The sequence below is a fragment of the Sus scrofa genome, chromosome 13 (assembly GCF_000003025.6).
Source record: "Sus scrofa isolate TJ Tabasco breed Duroc chromosome 13, Sscrofa11.1, whole genome shotgun sequence".
Taxonomy (NCBI): Eukaryota; Metazoa; Chordata; class Mammalia; order Artiodactyla; family Suidae; genus Sus; species Sus scrofa.
In genome coordinates, this window is record NC_010455.5 from 147760045 (window position 1) to 147780807 (window position 20763).

At 36.5% G+C, this 20763-nt stretch overlaps 2 protein-coding genes across 3 annotated transcripts in view; both read right to left on the minus strand.

Moving 5' to 3' along the window:
* On the minus strand, positions 698-18028 carry ABHD10 (abhydrolase domain containing 10). Of its 2 annotated transcripts, none has more exons than XM_021070392.1 (5): positions 15688-18028; positions 12664-12847; positions 7028-7139; positions 6477-6614; positions 698-1881 (listed from the first exon to the last, which is right to left on the minus strand). In XM_021070392.1, the coding sequence occupies exons 1-5, from the start codon at positions 15827-15829 to the stop codon at positions 1537-1539; spliced, it is 921 nt and encodes a 306-aa protein (XP_020926051.1). In that variant the 5' UTR covers positions 15830-18028; the 3' UTR covers positions 698-1536. The 2 variants fall into 2 exon arrangements, with proteins under 2 accessions (XP_020926051.1, XP_020926052.1); XM_021070393.1 differs by having other exon boundaries at positions 12664-13482; positions 15688-18027.
* The window catches only part of PHLDB2 (pleckstrin homology like domain family B member 2), a 247524-nt gene continuing 245136 nt past the window's right edge, over positions 18376-20763 (minus strand). Inside the window, 1 exon segment of the mRNA XM_021070391.1 lies at positions 18376-20413. Within this exon segment, the coding sequence (XP_020926050.1) occupies positions 20273-20413 (141 nt within the window). The 3' untranslated portion in view covers positions 18376-20272.

Here is a 20763-nt window from a genome sequence, read left to right on the forward strand (position 1 = left end):
AGAAGCAAAGCATTTGTCCAGCATAAACCACATTGTTTACGTAGACAGTTTAGGCACAGTGAACTACTTTGATTAGTTCTGGAATGGTGGAACGCTCCTAAAATCCAAGTTCCCAGAAGCCAGCTAAGGGTGAACCCTGCAAGCAGTTCTCTCTAATAAACTGTCATCTCCTATGTTAACTCTTCTCAGCACGGGAATTTTATACCAATACTCTTCAATATCCATTAAATGTTTCTTGAATTGTCCTTTGAACCAGGTTTACTCTCTGCTGGCTCCCTTAGTAATGAATTAAAGAAGTCTTTGAAGCATGTATATTATAAATACGTGTATATGTATTGTGTATGATGTCAACTTAAAGAAGTTTTACTCTGACAGACGTAACCCAAGCAAGCTAAATAACATCCAATCATCCTTTTTTTTTTTTTGGTGTGTAGGGCCTCACCTGCAGCATATGAAATTCCCAGGCTAGGGGTTGAATTGGATCTGTATCTGCCAGCCCACACCACTGCGACAGCAATGAGCAATCCAAGCTGCGTCTGCAACCTACACCACAGCTCATGGAAACACCAGATCCTTAACCCACTGAGGGAGGCCAGGGATACTATTTGTACTTGTAAGCCACTGAGCCACAACAGGAATTCCTATAATTAAAAGACACCAACTCAATAATATCAAAGCTGATTACTGCACAAACTTATTTTAGTTATTTAAAAAACCTTTATATTTCCCTTTCCTATTTCCTGACTATCTATACATTTTAGAAAGTCTTCTGAGTTAGATGGCAATCACTTGGCTATTTGCACTCAAGTACATATTAATAAAAAAGGCATGTTTCCACAGGTAGGTGACAAATGCAAAGATTAATTTCCTCTTTGGAATATGAAATCAGAATATGAAAATACCATATCATTGCCTAAGATGAAATTCCCCTATTTAACTGTACGATATATAAGCCACAATTTAAAAATGATACATCTCCCTTCATAGATCTGTAAAGTTTTGAGCAGTTAAAATAACCTTGATTTTAAATTCAAATATAACATGCAGAGTATAAGATATTAAAGTAATAGCTTTTTCGAACTTTATGCTTCAGATATTTCTCTAATCATTTCAGATTTATGTCAATAAACATGTTCCTATATTTTGTGAACTACATTTTAAAATCAGAATTTAACAAATCTCTATATACAATGATACCAAACAAAAACAAAAAATCAAGCTTTATTAGCAATTCTAAATAGAAGAAAGCACAATTAGGAGCTGGCACAGTTAACATAAGCATTATAAAGTAAGCATCTCTTGAATAAAAAAATAGGAAATATTTTAACAAAAAAAAATCAAGGGTTGAAGGCAGGAGAGAATTTTTTTAAACAGCAGCTGATGCTTTCTTCACGATCTGTATCACTTGTGCAAATACATCACTGAATAAATACATGATATTTACAAAATAGAGATAAGAAAAACCTACTTATCAAGGCCGTTCATCTCTTCTACCTTCTGGATCCATGAGTTTACAAACCAACTAAAACTGTGATTCTAGTTAATTACAGTTGAAAGCTTATCAATTAAGTCATCAATAGTGTAAACCAGAAGTTGAAGGTCCGCTTTTTCCTTCATTCGGTGGTCGCTGTCTTTTCGGAGGATGACATCTACATCTTTGCTGACTACTCGGTCAGCAACTTGCACAGACGTATGCCAGGGAATAACGTCATCCTTCATGCCGTGGAGCAATCTTATAGGGCAGTTCACAGGAATGGGACTATGTAACAAGCAGTGGTGCTCAGCTTCTTTAATGACACTGTACTGAATGCGATAAACTCCTTCTTCACTATATTTTGATGGCATGGCCCACACACCTTTCATCTCTATATCCTTTTTTGTCTATTGGGGAAAAGGAGAAAAATGAAAATATTTATGTAACACTAATACATGCAACAATCTTAACAGAAGAAAAGTAGCCTTTGAAGAAGAAAAGAGAACATAAATATAATAGTGATAATTACCAGTAATTAAATACTATGTGTAAAGAACTGTGACAAGTATTTTTCACACACAGTATCATAACATCCTGATAATTCTGTCATTATTTCATTTTTAGAAAAGAGGATGTTAAAGTTTAGAGTAGTAAATACGTTTAAAGTTGAAAGGCAGTAGCTGTTATGGTTAGGATTCAAATTAAGATTTAACTAACTTCATCATTTAACATCTAAAATCAGGGGTTGCTTCACCCCAACTGAAAGGGGAATGAAGGGGACAAAAGTACAATAATTTCTTGGAATTAGTCAAGATAGCATTCATATTACATATTAAATCTTAGGAATAAAAATTGTTTAGATTTCAAAATCATAAAATTAAAAGTGTGTATACAAAAAGTTACTACAATAGGGATGGGGCAGGGAGAGAAGAAGAATCAAGCATAAAACTAAAAATGAAAAATTTTTAAGACAGTGGTTACTCTGGGGCAGTCATACACATCCAATTTTAGGCTGAATATTAAAAAATGTAGCTTTTGCTTTCAGAGTCCTACGGAATGAGAAAAAAAATTGCTGTTTTAGATGTCAAGTCTTCTAAATACTCCCTGAAAACTGAGAAATGATATCATTTCTACCCTTAAAATAAATACTGGGTTATCCTTTGATTCTTGAAGAATTTCAATTTTTAAGATAATCTTTTTTTTTTTTTTAGGGCCACACCCATGCCATATGGAAGTTCCCAGGCTAGGACAGGAGTTGGAGCTGCAGCTGCTGGCCTACACCACAGCCACAGCAACACGGGATCCGACCTATGTCTTCAACCTACACCACAGCTCATAGCAACGCCAGATCCTCAACCCACTCATCAAGGCCAGGGATCGGACCACTTCCTCATGGATACTAGTCAGATTTGTTTCTGCTGCACCACTACAGGAACTCCCTAAGATAATCTACCTTAAACAATTTTTCTAGTTAAAGTAACATATACTCATTATAAAAACATGGAAATATAAAAAGCATAAAAAGAAACAAATTTCTCATAAACCTATCTCATGGATATAACAACCATTAATACTTTGGCTTATTTCCTTCCAGTATTTTTCTATATGTGTTTGGTCTTTATAGATATAATATGTAAAACACTTAGCTATTATAATTCATATATAGTTTTCAATGCTGCTTTATATTTAATATATATTTCTAGGTTTTAAAACACTCTACTAAGTTTTTAAAGGCTGCATAATTGTCTACCATATTGCATCTAATATAACTAACTTGACCATTCTCACATTGATGAATACTTCCATGAACATCTTTGAAAATAAAGGTTTATCCGTATATAATAAAATCTTTGGAAAGACTATCACAACTTGAACTAATAAATCAAGAAGTAAATAGCTTTGAGTCTATTGAAACCATACAATATGGAAGGGCTAGAAAAACAGGTGGGCATCTTATCAAAAACAATGAAAAATATAAGGAAAGAAAAGCTCCATACAACATATTTTTGTTTTATATTTTCAATAAAAATATTGATTTTTTCCATATTTAAAACTGTTGACTTATTACAAATACAAAAAGGGAAAAAGAATTTGAACAGTAAAATGTGTATGATATAATCTATGTTTTTAGGCATTTTAATGCATTTTATTAAATTCCAAAAAGATTTGATTCTGTGAAAAAGCTAAATATCTGAAAGCTAGACTTCTAAATATTCCCAAATGATTTATAATTAACAAATGTCTAAAAAACTTTAAAATGTATTAATCCATATTAATAGCATGGGGTCTGCTGCATTAAAGCAACATGTGAACCAAATATTTAAAGCAAAAATGATACTCAGTTATCTTCAAACTACTCGTGATTATTCCCGAATTTTTAATTTCAGTAATTAGAACTAAGTTTGATTATTAAATGAAGTGGGAACTATACTAATTACTGAGACATAATAATAGTTGCATTTTAAGCATCCTTACCCCCCAACTAGCTGTTAATCTGCTACTGAGTTGAATAAATATTGTTCATTTGAAGGAGAAACTTGACTTTACAAAATTTCTTGTGTCCCAAACCCTCAAAAACAAAAAGTTAAGAAATAGCAAAGAACAGTATTAATCAAAGAACATGTACAATATACATAATTTCTACACCAAGAAAAACTAATAAGGCAACGTGGCTGTGTAGCTTGGATTCCAACAGCTGTGCAGCATCCTGTCTGAGGCCCTCTAGTGTCCAAAGGAGACAATGATTAGAGTCAGTTAAGAGGTTAAGACAAGTTTCTATACAATGGGTAATGCTGGCCCTTAACACTCCCAGGGCTAAAGAAGATAGTAAAAAAACTCCACTTCCATTCCTTTGACATTGCTGGCACTAGCGATCTGTGTGCAGAAGAAGAGATAGTGGTCCTAGTGTCCCTGATCTTTCTTCACACGTGCTTTTAAGTTAACAAGGGCTCAACATGTTTCTGTTAAGAATCTTTTGCTGGTCTGATTTAGGACTGGCAAAGATATACTCTGATTGCAGGCAACAGCTGTCTTCAGTGACTTATAGAGTATCTACCCTATCTTTTCTCCGAGTGATGGATACATACACACATAAAAATAAACGTATATAGTTGTATATAGACCTGTCATTTACCAGTAAACTGCCCCCCCTCCAAACTGTTTAACCAACTCCTTTCCCACATACCACCTTCTTGAAATCATTTCCTACCATAAGAAGCATTGTAGCATTGAGTTACGAGAACAGAGTAAGGGGTCCAAGATTTAGATGCAGAAGGATGGAAAATTTAGCAGCTAAGGGCATTGAGCACCTATGTATGAGAAATCATCAAGTGGAAAAAATTCAGAACTAGGAGATAAATTTAAGGAAAATCAACTTTGTAATTTTAGCCCTGACAGGAAATCACATAAAGAACCAGACTATGTAGACAATGCCCTCTCTTTCTTTTCTTTTCTTCCTCCATCCCTACTTTCCTCCCTTCCTTCCTTGTTGCACCTGCAGCATGCAAAAGTTCCCAGGCCAAGGATCGAACCCAAGCCACAGCAGTAACAATACTGGATCCTTAATGCCATTTCTTAAGGAGCTGGAAATAACAATGTGAACTAAGAATAAACTTAGAATAGACAGTATATGGCACCGAGTCAAATGCAAAAATTTAGGCAAAAGTCAATGACATTCTGCTCTTCAACACTACATATGCTTTTTTTCTTCTTTTATTTTATTTTTTCTTTTTAAGGCCTCATTTGTAGCATATGGGAGTTCCTGGGCTACGGGTCAAATTGGAGCTGCAGTTGCAGTCTACACCACAGCCATGGCAACACCAGATCCAAGCCACAGCTTGAGGCAACACTAGATCCTTAACCCACTGATTGAGGCTAGGGATGGAACCTGCATCCTTATGGACACTATGTCAGGTTCTTAACCTGCTAAGCCACAACAGGAACTCCTTTTTCTTCTTTGTCTTTTCCTCCTCCTCCTGCTCATTCACCATCCAGAGCAGTGGTTCTCAAATTTCACCTGGGGACATACTCCCTGTTTCTGATTCAGTAGGTCTTGGTGAAACTCAAGAATATATACTTCTACAAATTTTCAGGTGATGCTGTTGCTGCTGGCCTGAAGACTACTTTTTGAAACACTGCTCTGGACCATTTTTCTTTAATTTTTCTGTGCCTCAGGCCTGCTAGGATCTTAGTTTCACAGGTAAAATTTAGATCCCTAGGAAAAAGATGCCCAAGGAGAACTCAATCAATTGAGTTCTGCAATCAATTGCAAAACAAAAAAACTAACACACAAAAAGCTATTTTTTATCCTTGAAGACAGATATCTGAAATGCTTAAAACATATGTCCAGTAATAAAGTATCATAAACTAATTGCCTTCCCTGTTATTTCAGAAACCTCATTTCTAATATGATTGGCTGAAGAACACGTTAATGATGAAGGCACCCTTTTTAAAACAAAATATGAGAATTGGGAGTAGAAGAAGGATGCCCACTTGGTGTCTAAGTCAGGAATGGTAAACCTCATTGCTTGTGTGTGACTGACAATGTGTGCCCTGAGAGCTCTGCCGAGAGAGGATCTGAGGCTTTCAGGCTAAAAAACAGTTCCATAATTGATTAGCCAGTCTAACATGTTCATAGAATAGGTACTATTTCCTACAGGCCATATAATAAGATTAAGAAGTATAAAAAAAAGATCATGATGTATGATTCAAACAAATAAATGTGATTAACATGAAAACATTGCTAAAACAAGAAATTTAAAGTGTGACTTTATTACTGTGGCTCAAATACCTGGCAGAATGAATGAAGGGACTGTGAAGAAAAAGAAACCTTAAACAGAAGACCACACAGTTAAAGGTGGCAAAGAGATTGTACACAAAAAGGCAGCTAAAACAAAAGATGGGCCTGTATCATGAGTCAAAGAACAAATGACACATGAACAAAATTCAAAGAAAGAGGGAGCAGAATGACAGGAGGGATACCTTGAGGTTGCCTGGGACTTACCTCAACAGGAAGCTGATTAAACTGTGTCACTAGGCCATCTACAGCTGTGGCTATGCCAACAAGAGCTACAACCTTTTGTGGTCGCGCGATTGCTGCATGAAGCATTAGCCATCCACCCAGGCTAGATCCAACCAGTATCTAAGAATAAACACACATTTTACAGAGGAATTTCTTTTTCTTTAGTGTAAGGGACTGATCTATGAATAATTTCATAGAATGTGTATACTTTCTTCCTTTTAATCCACTGGCTTCCAGACTTTTAATATCTGGGACAAAGTAAAATTAAAATTATAATTACTTTTTGTTAAAGTATTAAGTATGTAATAGAAAGTACATTAGACAAACAAAATTTGTAAAGTGAAAAGTAAAATGCTACTTACATTTTATGAGAAAGTAAAAATGAGAGAACTGATCGATCGGTTTGATATGAAATATAAAAATTGATTGTTCGACATTTAAAATATTACGTACATTTTCACGTCTAAAGAAACAGCTCAAATATCATGGGGTTATAGTCAACAATTATCATCATATTTAACAAAAGTAGTCACCTGTGGTCCTTCAGCCAATTCATCAATTACAGAAAGAACATCTTTTCTCCATTTTCCCACTGTGCATTCTTTTAAGTTACCATCTGAATTTCCAATTCCTGAGTAATCGAACCTGGAAAAAGAGAAAACATAACTATATCTAGATATCTATGTATTTGCTTCTCTTTTATGGAAGATAGCACACTAATCATTATTATAATGCCTAAAATCTATTAACACAAAACAGTGAAGTCAATATACATTTCAGCAAATCACAATGGCTTAACCTGAAAATTATCTCCCACATCCACTTTCTCACCTCCTCCACTGCTGCCAGCCTGGTCCAAGTCACAATCCTTCTCCATTGAATTAATGCAACAGTCTCCTAGTAAATCTCCATTTTAATTTTTCTCTCTCATAATCTACCCCCACCCCTAGTAGTTCAATGATCCTTTTAAAACAAAAATCACATCTTGCACAAACCCCCCAAAGGCTTGGTATAATCTTTATGTAAAATCCAAAGTCCTTCCCATCCTCTAGGTCCTAACCACCTCTCTGATCTCATTTCATACTGTTCTCTCTCTCCCTCTTCCAACTGTATCCTCACTTTCCTTCTTAAAGTTAATGAAATACACACCCACAGTCCTGCCTCAGGAGTTTCACATCAGCTGGTCCTTCCACATGGAACACTCTATCTCCAGACACGCACCTAGATCACTCCATCACTTCATTCAGGCCTTTGGTTCAAATGTTACATTTCCAGAAGCCTTCTCTGACCACTCAACTTAAAGTCGTGCTTCTTTTGTCATTCTCTATTTCCTTACCCTGCTTTATTCTCTTCATAGCAAATATTGCTACTTAACATTATATACGATATATGATTACTGGTTTGTGGTCTGTCTCCCACACTAGAATGGAAGCTGTGTAAGGGCAGAATATTTGTTCACCACTGCTCTCCCAGTGCCTAGATCAGTTCTCTGCACATGCTAAGTGCTTAGTATATGTCTCCTAAATCAGGAGAAGGAAAAGAGAAGTCCAGAATCAAATTCATCATCACTAGCCTGTCCACTTGGTTTTCTTTCTCTTTCAACTTCCTAGTTCTCCAGGCTCAGAGTCTGTCTGATTTGTGAATTTTACCTCTCCTTCAAGGTCTCAATTCAATAAATCATGAACTATCTTATCAGTTCTGCAGATTGCCCTAAATCCTAGTCATACTTAACTACTCCCAATTCCTGGATAAGCCCTTTGCTAACTTTGAGTCTTTGCATGCTCTTCCACTGCCTAAAAAACTTTCCTTCTCCATTCAAATGCCTACTCATCCTTTAAGTCATGTCATCTCTATTGAGGAACTATCTTTGACATATGTGCTGTTCAACAGTAGTCAGCCTCTTCCTTTTTTTTTTTTTTTCGTCTTTTTGCCATTTCTTGGGCCGCTCCCGTGGCATATGGAGGTTCCCAGGCTAGGGGTCCAATCGGAGCTGTAGCTGCCAGCCTACGCCAGAGCCACAGCAACGCGGGATCCGAGCCGCATCTGCGACCTACACCACAGGTCACAGCAACGCCGGATCGTTAACCCACTGAGCAAGGGCAGGGATCGAACCCGCAACCTCATGGTTCCTAGTCGGATTCGTTAACCACTGCGCCACGACGGGAACTCCAGCCTCTTCCTTTAATATGTGCTCAATTAACACTTTTCATATCGTGTATTACAATCAAATTTTAAATATATGTCTCTCTCTTACTACGATGTCAGCTCTTTAAGGGTAGACTGTCATATTCAAATTTGTTTTTCCAGGGTCTAGAATACTGCCTGCCCTGTACCATCCTCACTCATTCTCATTTCTTCTCACATTCAGACCTTTCTCCTCAGTTTGGGAAGACTGGTATCGTGGTACAGGTCTGCCATCTCAAACCCAGCCTATCACAGCAGCCTCCTCATTGTGTCTCTATGGCTCTGTTCTCTCCAAATGGATCTATTTTATACCTGTCAGGTATTTTCCTGAAACATTATATTGATATGGCATGAACTTCAATGACTCCTTAAGACACATAACATAAAAATTTAGTGCTTTAGCTGTTTTTTAAGAACATTATATTTTCAGTCATCTCAGATCAACCTTTTATCACCTCCTCTGATGAAACTACTGCTTTAGCCAAACTGATCAACTTGCTCTTTCTAAAACAGACTCTGATTTCTGTCTCTGTTTTATGCCTCATCCATTTATTTCACCTAGAACTTCTTCTCCCATCACTTCACTACTAATATCTTCTCTCAGAGCTTAGTCCAAATGGACTTTTGCTTGAAATGCTTCTCAGACAAGTTGGGAAAAAAACAAAACAAAACAAAAAACCTCTACAAAGTGAAACTTCTACATAATTCACTCTTACTAGTAACAATTTTATTAATTCTGCTCTATGACAATTTATGTGTGTGTATATATGGCTCATCATTCCTATCAGACTGTAAGATCATGGAGGGGAAAGACCATTATCTTATTTTTGTCTCTGCATTCTTCATAGTGGCCAGGCATGTAAGCCTCAGACACTGAGTATTATAATACACACTAAATGAACAGAAGTAGGAGGTAAAAGTGAAAAAATTATTTTATTCCAATTTAAAGCTTTTTTTTTTCTAATTCTTACAATCTGGTGAAAACTAATAAATCCTAGTGTTTTTAGTGTCCATGTAAGAATATATATGTGATATACAGTGTATATATTTTTTCCAGAGATAAGGGATTTATAAGCAATGGAGAAAGACATTAAAATTTTCTTTAGGTATGAAGTGAGTGGTTTTGGAACCTTGGGAGATAGTAATAAGAAGGCAGCTGCTGAAGTCTAAATCATAGTTATTATTTCTCCTCAATCCACGAGATGTATAAGACAGACCACAGAGAAGAGGAGAGAAAGGCACCACTAGTTCTCCTTTACCCACCTCAGTGGGCAACTGGACAACTCTATTTGTTGTACTGGTTACAGATGGCTTCCAAATATATGGTGAAGATGCAAAACACACGGAGAGGGCTTTCAAAAAGGAAAATTTAAACATTCAGTGATATTAATATATTACAATTAAAAAATATAGTTCATTTTTGCTGAACTATATTTCAGCAAGAGACAAAGATAATTAAAAAATATTCAGCATTTTAAAACTTTTAAACTCAGTCCTAGCAGCCTCAATACTCTGGGACATATTCCCAAATCTAGAATTTAAAATTCTATTAGAAATAATTATGAGAGAATATCAGCCCTAAAACCATGTGTCATATTCCTGAGCTCTGACTCAATCTTACTTCAGGCATGGTGACAGGATATTAAGAAACCATTTTCACAGAACCAATATGCACTATATCTTACATAATACACAAAAACTAACCATTTCTTTATTTAGGGTTAACATTTTAGAGCCAAAATCGCAACAAAAGTAAACCGAGAAACTGGAAGTATAAAAGATAAAATAGAAGATAAAATCTCTTATAACAAGCTTTAATGCAATCAACAGCCAACAGTGATTAGATTGCAATGAAGTTTGATAAAAGCAAATAAAAAGGAACTTGAGCAAATTAAAAATTGTAACAAGGGCTATACCTTATAAAGGTTTATAAAGATACACTTAGGCTATATTTTAATACAGTACCACTTAATAGTCTGTATACATTACAATTTCATCATGATTACTTAATATACCTTTAAAACATATACCTCATATGTATCCAAAATGCAGAAAATCCCTCTAAATGTCTTAATGGGAGAGAGAACTTTGTTATAGCTCTCATAGTCTCAATTTAAATTCAAGAACTGATAAAATGTTTTCGTTTTTTTTTTTTTAATTTTTTTTATTTAAGGCTGCAGGTGTGGCATATGGAAGTCCCCAGTCTGGAGGTCAAAGCTGCAGCTGCTGGCCTATGCCATGGGGAATCCAAGCTGCATCTGGGACCTACACCACGCTTTCGGCAATGCTGAATCCTTCACCCATTGAACGGGAGGCCAGGGATCACTGAACTGAATCCTCATGGATACTAATCACTGAACTGAATCCTCATGGATGCTAATCGGGTTTGTTTCCACTGAGCCACAATAGGAACTCCCTAAAATGTGATTTCTTGATTCAAAGTGTTTTGCCGACAAAAAAGGAGAATGATGGCAATTTTTCTGACATTATCATGTTTTGCTCAGGGTTGTCTTCCTTTCTGGATAGCTCATTTTTACCCAAATCCTGACTATTTTTCAGTGTTCCTTTATAAAGTTTTTTCTATTCAATTCAACTCCCAGCTTTCTCTCTTTTTTTTTTTAATAAAATTTTATTGACATATAGTTGACTCTCTCATCTTATATAATTAAGTATCCTGCTCTTTGACATGATCACATTTTGATGAATATTTCCAACTAACTTTCCATATGCATTTTATCTTGAATTTTCCCACCCTGACTAAAAGATCTTTAAGTGACCATATTTTATAATTTGTATATTGACAGAACCAGTATAGTGCTAGAAAATCTACTTGTAAAAGATACGCTAGTCCTCAGAATAAGTTAGGTCAGAACAAATTTTTTAGTTTTAAGAATGGAAATGAAATAATTCAGTTAATTTGGTAAAAGGAGTAAGATTAAATCCATATAATTGAAATAATTTCTGCTAATATATTGCATAAAAGTCTTATTTTTAAGTCTAGAAGTTTTATTTTTAATTTTTATTTCTAATTACTTATTATGTTATTTCTAAAAGCTGTATTTTCCAGACCTATTAAGTGGACATTAGTGCAATTCTTCTAAAATACTAGATAAATAGATTTTTTTTTTTTTAGGCTGTTAGTGCTAGAAAAGAGCTCAGAAATTATCTTTTGTCCAATCTCCTCTTTTTATGATGAAGAAAATAAGTCCAGCATTTATTAACTGACTCACCTTGTCAGTTTTTGCAAGAATTAATTCTAGAGCCCATGTTTCTTGAATTCCAGGCCAGTGCTCTTTTCACTAAACTATCTCTTCTAGCAAATTAAGCACTAAATAAATGATTGTTATAAGCAAACAAACCTAATAAAATGTAAACATATTATTTTAGTAAAATAATTATTAGCATGAAATATTAGGAATTTGGAAACCAAGTTGTAATTAAACAACACATATCCCTTTTTTTAAAACAACACACATTCTTATTTATGCTTATACATACTCAGACTACTGCAGTGAGAGGAAAGAGAAAACTCGGTGGAAATGTAAGTTACATAATACTAAATTTACAGTACTTTTAAACACATATATTATTTTAAACCATATATTTTAAAAGTAAGGAAATAAACAATGATCAAATAAAAGTCCTTAAGTCCTCAAAGGAAAACCACAATATAATTACAAGAGATTATAAGAAAGCCAACTGGTATACTGGTTTGTTATATTAGAATATTGTTTGTAAAAAGCTTAGTTACCACTAGTTTGTTTTTCTGCCAACACTGTCAGTGTGACACAAAGACCTTTAAACCAGGCCTTTTAAAGACTGCATTTTACAAGAACCCTAAATCACAGGATGAAAATTTACAAACCATTAAAATAAATTAATCTATAAAAATGCTAGCATTTTTTTCTATTGGTTGAAGCAGAAGTTATTTTCTACTGCCATGCTAAATGGTAGTAATATTTTCTCTGAAATGTGCTGTTCTTACCTTATATAGGCATGACCCAGAGATTTGCAAAAATCCTCGATTGCCAATGCTTTTGTACCATTCATAGTAGAAATATAGCCAGGAATGAAGATAATTCCTGGACTTTTGCCTTTTAGCTTCTTATAAGCCAGGTTTGGAAGATCTGGTCGACTAAGGAAAGAGACTGATGTCTTTTGCCTGCAAGCTAAACAAAGTGCACAAAACATAAACTATAGTTTTCAAATACAGCTTTTGGAAAACCACACATATTTTCAATATTAACTTTCTGAGCTCATCAAGTTGATATCAAATATTATTTCCATTTAATAGAGAAAAAACAAATACAGATTTGAGGTATTAAAGTCACAAGTCTGTGCATGATATCTTTAAAATCGAAAATCCACCCGTGCCTTCTTTGAGCAAGGTCCAATCTTGATTCTTCCAAAATACACAATGATGAGGAAATTTCAAGGCAACAGAAGACAGAGAGACTTGTCAAAAATGTTTCCCTGTTGCTGTTACATCCTCTGTCCAATACAGTTATCAATCAACATTCAGATTCATCTAGTTTTAGTCCTCTCTGGTGAGATTTCTGCCTTCTTCATCCTCTTCTTTTTTTTTTATATATTTAGGAGTTTCACATCCTCTTTGTTTTGGTGGGGAGGCTGAGAAACAAGTTTGGTCTGCCCTTGAGCAACTGTTTCAAAGGCAGACACGCTGTGTCCCTGTTATTACGGATTCCCTCTCCACCCATAAAATCATGGGCCATGGTAATAGCGAAGCATTCATGATTCTTTATCTGCTGAGATGGGTTCAATGAGCAGCTTCTTTACAAGTAACCTTGAATAAATATATGATAATACAATTTTCAGAAAAAGATTTCTCATGGGACTCCCAATCACAGTATTAATTGTTGGTTTGGCTTTCTGTGAATGGTCCACAGAAATCTTAGTGCAAGTACAATGGCACAATGGGTAAATCTTACAAGGTTATTTCATTTCATTATTTAAAAAAATTCTTTTTTCTTTTTACAGTCACACCTTCGGTATATGGAAATTTCCAGGCTAGGGGGTCACATGAGAACTGCAGCTGCTGGCCTACACCACAGCCGAAGCAACACAGGATCCGAGTCACATCTGTGACCTACACCTCAGCTTGTGGCAACAAAGGATCAGTAACCAACTGAACGAGGCCAGGGATCGAACCTGCATCCTCATGCAGACTATTTCAGGTTCTTAATTCATACAGCCACAACGGGAACTCCCATTTCATTATTTTCAAATTCTTTCCCTATCATAAAGTCAATACTTGCCCTTAAAAAATGTAGAAAGGGGAGTTCCCGTTGTGGTGCAGTGGTTAACGAATCCCACTGGGAACCATGAGGTTGCGGGTTCAGTCCTTGCCCTTGCTCAGTGGGTTAAGGATCCGGCGTTGCCGTGAGCTGTGGTGTAGGTTGCAGACGCGGCTCGGATCCCGCGTTGCTGTGGCTCTGGCGTAGGCCGGTGGCTACAGCTCCGATTGGACCCCTAGCCGGGGAACCTCCATATGCCACGGGAGCGGCCCAGGAAATAGCAACAACAACAACAACAAAAAACAAAAAACAAACAAAAAAAAATGTAGAAAGATATTTAAACAAAAAGTCATTTATAATCCCACTTTCTCCCTCCAAAGAAATCAGATTTCTGTACTCCTTTACAGTCTTCTTTTGGACAAAAGGAATCTCTTCTTTTATATCACATGAAAACTTTCTCTACTTTATTGTGGCTAACGAAAACTTCTCAGTCTCTTCCATGTGAACTGATAAAGTTTTCCTCATTGTGGATTTGAGCAGCTGATTTTTTAAAAAAACTGAATTGAGAGCTTAAAGCTATCCCTTTTATATGTAAGCCTGTTTCAGTTAAGAGTGGAAAATGCCAAAATTTAAACTTTTAGTGAAAAACAAGGCTATTAGGAACCAATTATGTTGGTTGACAGATTATAGCAACAAAAATGTTCATTTTCCATTTCCTTAGTTCAGCCCTCAAAAACTCTCTTCCTATCCTCTCTTCCAGATTATTTTCCAATACAGGAAATTCTCCCTGAGACAATTACAATTTATTTAATCTTGATAAATTCTAAGTGGTCAGTTTCTTAACATTATATCCATAAATGATCTTTGTACTATAAAGATTAGCTCAAAGACTGGGGCATAACTGCTCAATGAATGCTTTCTATATAAAAGAGTACCATACTCTAGTTAATGACATACTAAACTTTGCTGGAGGTACAGATATACAACAGCCTTTTGGTTGTATGCAATTCAATGTAAACTAAACTGATTATATGTTTAGAAACTTTAATTCGGCATGAAAATTCCCATTCCAACCACCATGTATTAGCTGTGTGGCAAGGGTGTGAACACAACAAAACCAAAAAGAAAAAAGACAGAATTCTGAAAGACATATGGGGCTTGGGAGTGGAGGTGAAGTGGGGCGGAGAAGAATCAAACAAGCAAAGGAAACATTCAGGGGATCTAATTTTTGGTTCACATTCTAGTTTCCTTTGTAGAGTAATGACTATGGTTTTTACTGGGTTGGGATCATAGAAAAAAACAAAACTAGAAACTAGGTTTGATGACTGTGTTCACATTTTTACAATGAAAATATTCACATTGTAAAACTCAAATCAAGGGAAGGCAGGTCTAAGCACCTTAATGGTCACGATCTTTAACCCCTTAGAACCTGCAGAGAAAAGAGGAAGCAACTAATAATCAAACGCATTAAATGCACACCTGAATTCTTCCTAGCTCAGCAGGGAAGGCGGGCAGAAAAGATCCTTAAACTGAAGAGTTAACGCCACCAATGGCCCAGAATGTCTAGGATGCCCGGGGCCGGCAGAGTTCTCCTCACAGCCTTAACCAGAACTGTCAAGACCGACTAGAACTGGGTTACTGAGAACCAGGGAAAAGCATTTCTGAAAGCGGCGCCAAAAATGCATGGGACAGGAACTGATGGAATCCGGGGTGTTCGAAAGAATGCGTCCTACACCAGTCTTTCGGACACTGACCTGCGAGCCACCATGGCGCGCGCTCCGGCTTCCGTGCAAGCAACGCGCTGAGACCACGGTGGAAGCCGAAAGAGACGACCGCCCATCCCCGCCTGCGACAAGGTACCCAAGAAGCCGCAGCCGCCAAACCCACCCCCGCCATCTTCCCAGCGGCCACTGCGCCCCGCGCCGACCTAGAGATGCGCACAGTGCGCAGGAACCGAGTCTGCGCGTGCGCCACCGGCTGGACGTCTCGACGTGGTAAGCCACGCCTATCCTCGTTTCCAACACCCGGAGAGCGCGCATGCGCAGTATAGTCGCTTTTACGGGTTTACTGCTGTTACGCAGTTCTATGAGGGCTTTTCTTACGACGGTTTGGACGGTTTTGATTGCCCTCAGTAGGCGACTTTCTCATTGGGTAGATACTCCAGCACTGAAAGCAGGGAGAGGAATCTCATTCACCGTTCCTAGATAAGAACCCATCTTGTCACCCCGAAGACAGTAGGGAGCGGAAACATAAAATACTAGGCTTGCTGCTTACAAGTCGTTCTCATCCTCCGATTGCTTTGACCTGCACTGGAAACGGTCTTTAGCTCTGACCTGCAGCGTGCTTGTATAAACACCTGAAGCGGAATTGAGCCTTCGCCGCTCCTTCGCTCCTGTTCAGTTTTTGTTTTTGCTCTTTGTATGCCTCGCTGTTGAAATTACTTAATCACTGACCTCTGTCTCATGCTTCATGCAAGCAAAAAAGTTCTAGTAGATAAAGGATCTCAACAAAAGAATAAACTAAACGGATTAAATACACTTTAGGAGAATATTTTATACTTTGGGGATAGAAGGGACTTTCTTAAGCAAGATTTGAAACCCCCAAATAATAAGGAATAAAAATATGTTTGGCTGTATACGAACTTAAACTTTGTGAATGGCAAAAAGGGCACCTTGAATCAAATGAGAGCCTAGAAAGATGGATTTTACATCACAGATAACAGAACATTAATATTTCAGTCTCCTTCGAGAAATAAGAAAAATATATAATTACAATAAAATTGGCCAACAGTTTGATACAGTTCATGTGTAAATATGATTAATTCAAATATGCAAATGTTTAAAATAATGCATTTTCCCTATCAGATTGGCAAGAGTTAAAAAGAACAACCATTAGCAAGGATGCTGGGAAACCAGCACTCATATGTGGTTGGTAGGAGGGTAAACTACTAAACTATTTTGCCAAGTAATCTGTCTACATCTAAGACAATTTAAAGCATGCATCGTTTTCAATGCCCTTTGACTTAGTGGCCCCAATTTGTGACTAAAGGAAAAAATACTAGTTTATAAGGATGCATATTACTAGGACAGCATTTTTAAAGGTAAATAGAAGAAAAAAAATGGACTCACCAATTTTAAAAAATGGTGGAATAAATTGTGGTACAAGGGTCTCTGGATTGCAGCTCTCACGCACTTCAATGCAATTCTTGGAAGCCGCAAGCATCAACAAGTAAAGCCTTATCTAGTTTTTTTGCTGTTTATTTTCTATTTAGAAGTTATTGTGGCTGGTTTAGTACTTTGAGTAAAGCCACTTTACTATCTTGGTCATGAATTTGGCAGCAATGACTAGTACTGGAGTTTAATGACTGGCATAGGATGGATACAGTGAACCCAGCCTATCTTTGGAGTCTTGAGAAACTGTCCTATTAGAATGCCCTAGAAAAGTTGGATAAATAAAAATTTACAGATCTTTCTTGAGAGGTGCAATGCCAGAAACAGAGCAAGGACAACTGCTTGATTTCAGCAACTCTTTTCTCCAAAAGCTGCTGAACTACTTTGCCTACTCTGCATTAAACCTGTTATAGACTCCAAGGGACTAAATCACTAAGGTGATGCTCAGTGCACATCACTTTATCCTTTCTATCTTAACAATAAACACTTATCCCTTTAGTTTGGATAATTGCAAATATTCTCAGTCATTCCTGTCCCTATTCTCTTCCTTTATTTTTGCAGGTCTTTTTGCATTTTATGTGCAACAAAACAAAAAAAAATCTGATTTGTTCTCATATTGGAAAAGATACTGCACAAAAAAACCAGGGAAACCCATGGGTCATTTTCTCCATCCGCCTTTATCAATATAACAACTCAGGAAAAATTGTGGCTAGTGTCAAGTGAAGATGGTTTCACTGACAGTGATGGGCTTGAAGTGGACAAATTTGCTGACCTACTGTCAACATTGTCTTCATTAACAGGTATGAATGGACTATACTGCTGAGGGCAGTTTCTTTCTCTGAAATCTGCTGCCTTAATTAATTCAAGGACAAAAGATGTCCCCACCAAGTAAAGTCCTAGGGCTCTTTTTTTTTTTTTTTTTTTGGTTTTTAGGGCTGCACCTGTAGCATATGGAAATTCATGGGCCTGGGATCTAATCAGAGCTGCAGCTGCCGCCTATGCCATAGCCACAGCAACACAGAATCTGAGCCCTACACGACAGTTCATGGCAACACCAGATCCTTAACCCACTGAATGAGGCCAGGGATCGAACCCACATCCTCATGGTTACTAGTTGGGTTCTTAAACCACTGAGCCACAACAGGAGCACCCATCCCCAGAGCTTTAACGTCACACCTGTGTGAGTTTTTTCCCCATCAGAGAAAAGAATAAATAAACACAGCCCTTCAATTCCCAGTAATAATTGCATCCATGCAAAAAGACAGTAAAATGTCAGATTTTTCAAAGGTTATCTCATTTTGTTAGCAACAGCAATATGACCAGAGATACTTCTGATTACTTCAGTTCATAAACTACAATTCATAATGTTAGTACACGACAACCTTTACAAAGATTCTACAATCAACTTTTCTGATTAATCCACCCCCTGTCATGTTACCAATAGTTAACTTCCTGATGAGAGATGAGTGTATATTTTCAAATGTGAAATCTGGTCAACATCTTAATCCAAAAGTAACATATTTTAACACACACATTTAAAAGGTTTACTACATCATGCAAGATATAAAGTTGATTAGAATATCTTTACAATTCGATGAAGCAAGTAAAGTACAGTTTAGAAAAGTTATAGCTTTACATTAACCAACAAAACTTTAGCAATTGTTATTTCACTCTCTTAGATCATTACAGGGTTTGGGGATGATCTCTGAAAAGGCAGATTATAAACATGTGTTCTGCAATTGTGATTTTGTCCTTTACTGTTCAAGTAAAATCATGTGTCATCCAGTTGCAAAATCTTATTATTGGCAACATGTACACAAACCACTGCAAATTAAAAAAAAAAAAAAATTGTACCCAGTCAGGCCTAACAAAGACTTTGTAGACACTTTTAACTTAATCATTTCACTTGTATTGGTAAATAACATCATTACTTTTCACTTCTATTCATTTGCCAAGCTTCTGGAAAAAGTACATTCATACTTACAAACACACACAACATGACAAACCAGGATGAATGGCATTTGAAAAACCATTATAAAGGAGACTTGCCTGAAGTCATTTCATTCAACAAAAATTAATTTAAATCTAAAAAACAAAGGCTAATTGTGAAGAAAAAACATAATAAAATAGTACATTATAGAGAACATTAAGTTGAACTTCATTTGCCTTTTAATAGAACTACAATACTTCTGTAAATAAGTATTTTAATTGGTCTGTTCTTTGGTGAACAAAGAGCTCTGATTTCATAGTTACATCATTCGAGGCTGCAATTAACAGGTATACTCCATAACAAAGAGAAATCAGACAATCTAAAGGAATCGCTACTAGTTGCCTTTATTCTCAGCACTGGGAATGGAGAAATCTTCAGCAAAACAGCTCCTAAATATTTTCTTTAAATTGCCAAAGGGTGACAGAATGTCTAAGACTGTTTCTTCTTAAAACACATAGCTTTTTATTCTTTCTTCTTTTACCAAAAGTGGACTGCCATTTATATAGTAGATTAGGCTGGTGGTGACTCTTCAAAGTCAGCTTCCTGGGCACTTGTTGGCATCAAAGTACCATTTTAAAATGTAGAGTAACACTAAGTGCAGTTCATCACTTGAAACTACTGCTGTTAGAAGTCATGTCAAGTCTTTGGTTTAGGTGTAGAATTTAAAAATTAGGACAAAACGCCTCCTAAAATATATTCCCTTCAAGCCCTTATTTACTTATATTTATAAAATAATATTCAGCAAAAATACTTTTTTTTAAAAGCCAGTTGATTGCCAATAATGTCAATGTCAAAAATTTGGGTGCTAAAATAATTTCATATTTCCAAGTATATATAGACATTCTGTAACTGGTTTATTTCACCAAAATCAATAATTGATGAAAAATAGTTTATAAGAAATGCCCCTATAAGTGATGCTATTTACCAAAATGGTGTTTTCATAGGCATGTCAATTCTTTTGCTATTTATGATCAAGCTTTGAATTATTCATGGTCAAGCTTTGAACTGAAAAACCCCTTCTTTCTCTTTTACAAGTGACTTTTGTTCACACAAAAGCAGTTCTGAGTATACAGTTAAAGCAATGGGTCTCTTGGGTCTTTCCACCTGGGATTGAATATGGCTTCATTCTTGGAAGAGATTATTGCAGTTGGCCCTGAAGCGCACTGTTGTGTCAGTTCACTACAACAAGAAGTGAGTGTAACCTTCTGCCCCAGTAACTATAACATCCATCCAGATCCGCATGGCTTCTGGCGATGGGGCCACCATGTAGTAGATTCTGTCATGTGTCTTGACGCTAAAGGTGAGTAATGGATTAGGACTCTAAAAAATTGAAAAAGGAAAAGAATGTAAAACAAATGTCTTTATAACATTAAATATAATATGAGCTATGTGAAGGCTTCTTTCTTTTCAAAAGTGCCAATTCATAGAAATCTATGTAGCCATTATGTTTTCCTTTTTTTTTTTTTTTTTTTTTTTTTGCTTTTTAGGGCTGTACCCATGGCATATGAAGGTTCCCAGGCTAAGGGTCGAATCGGAGCTACAGCTGCTGGCCTACACCACAGCCACAGCAACGCCAGATCCTTAACCCACTGAGCAAGGCCAGGGATCGAACCTGCAACCTCATGGTTCCTAGTCAGATTCATTTCCACTGTGCCACAACAGGAACTCCT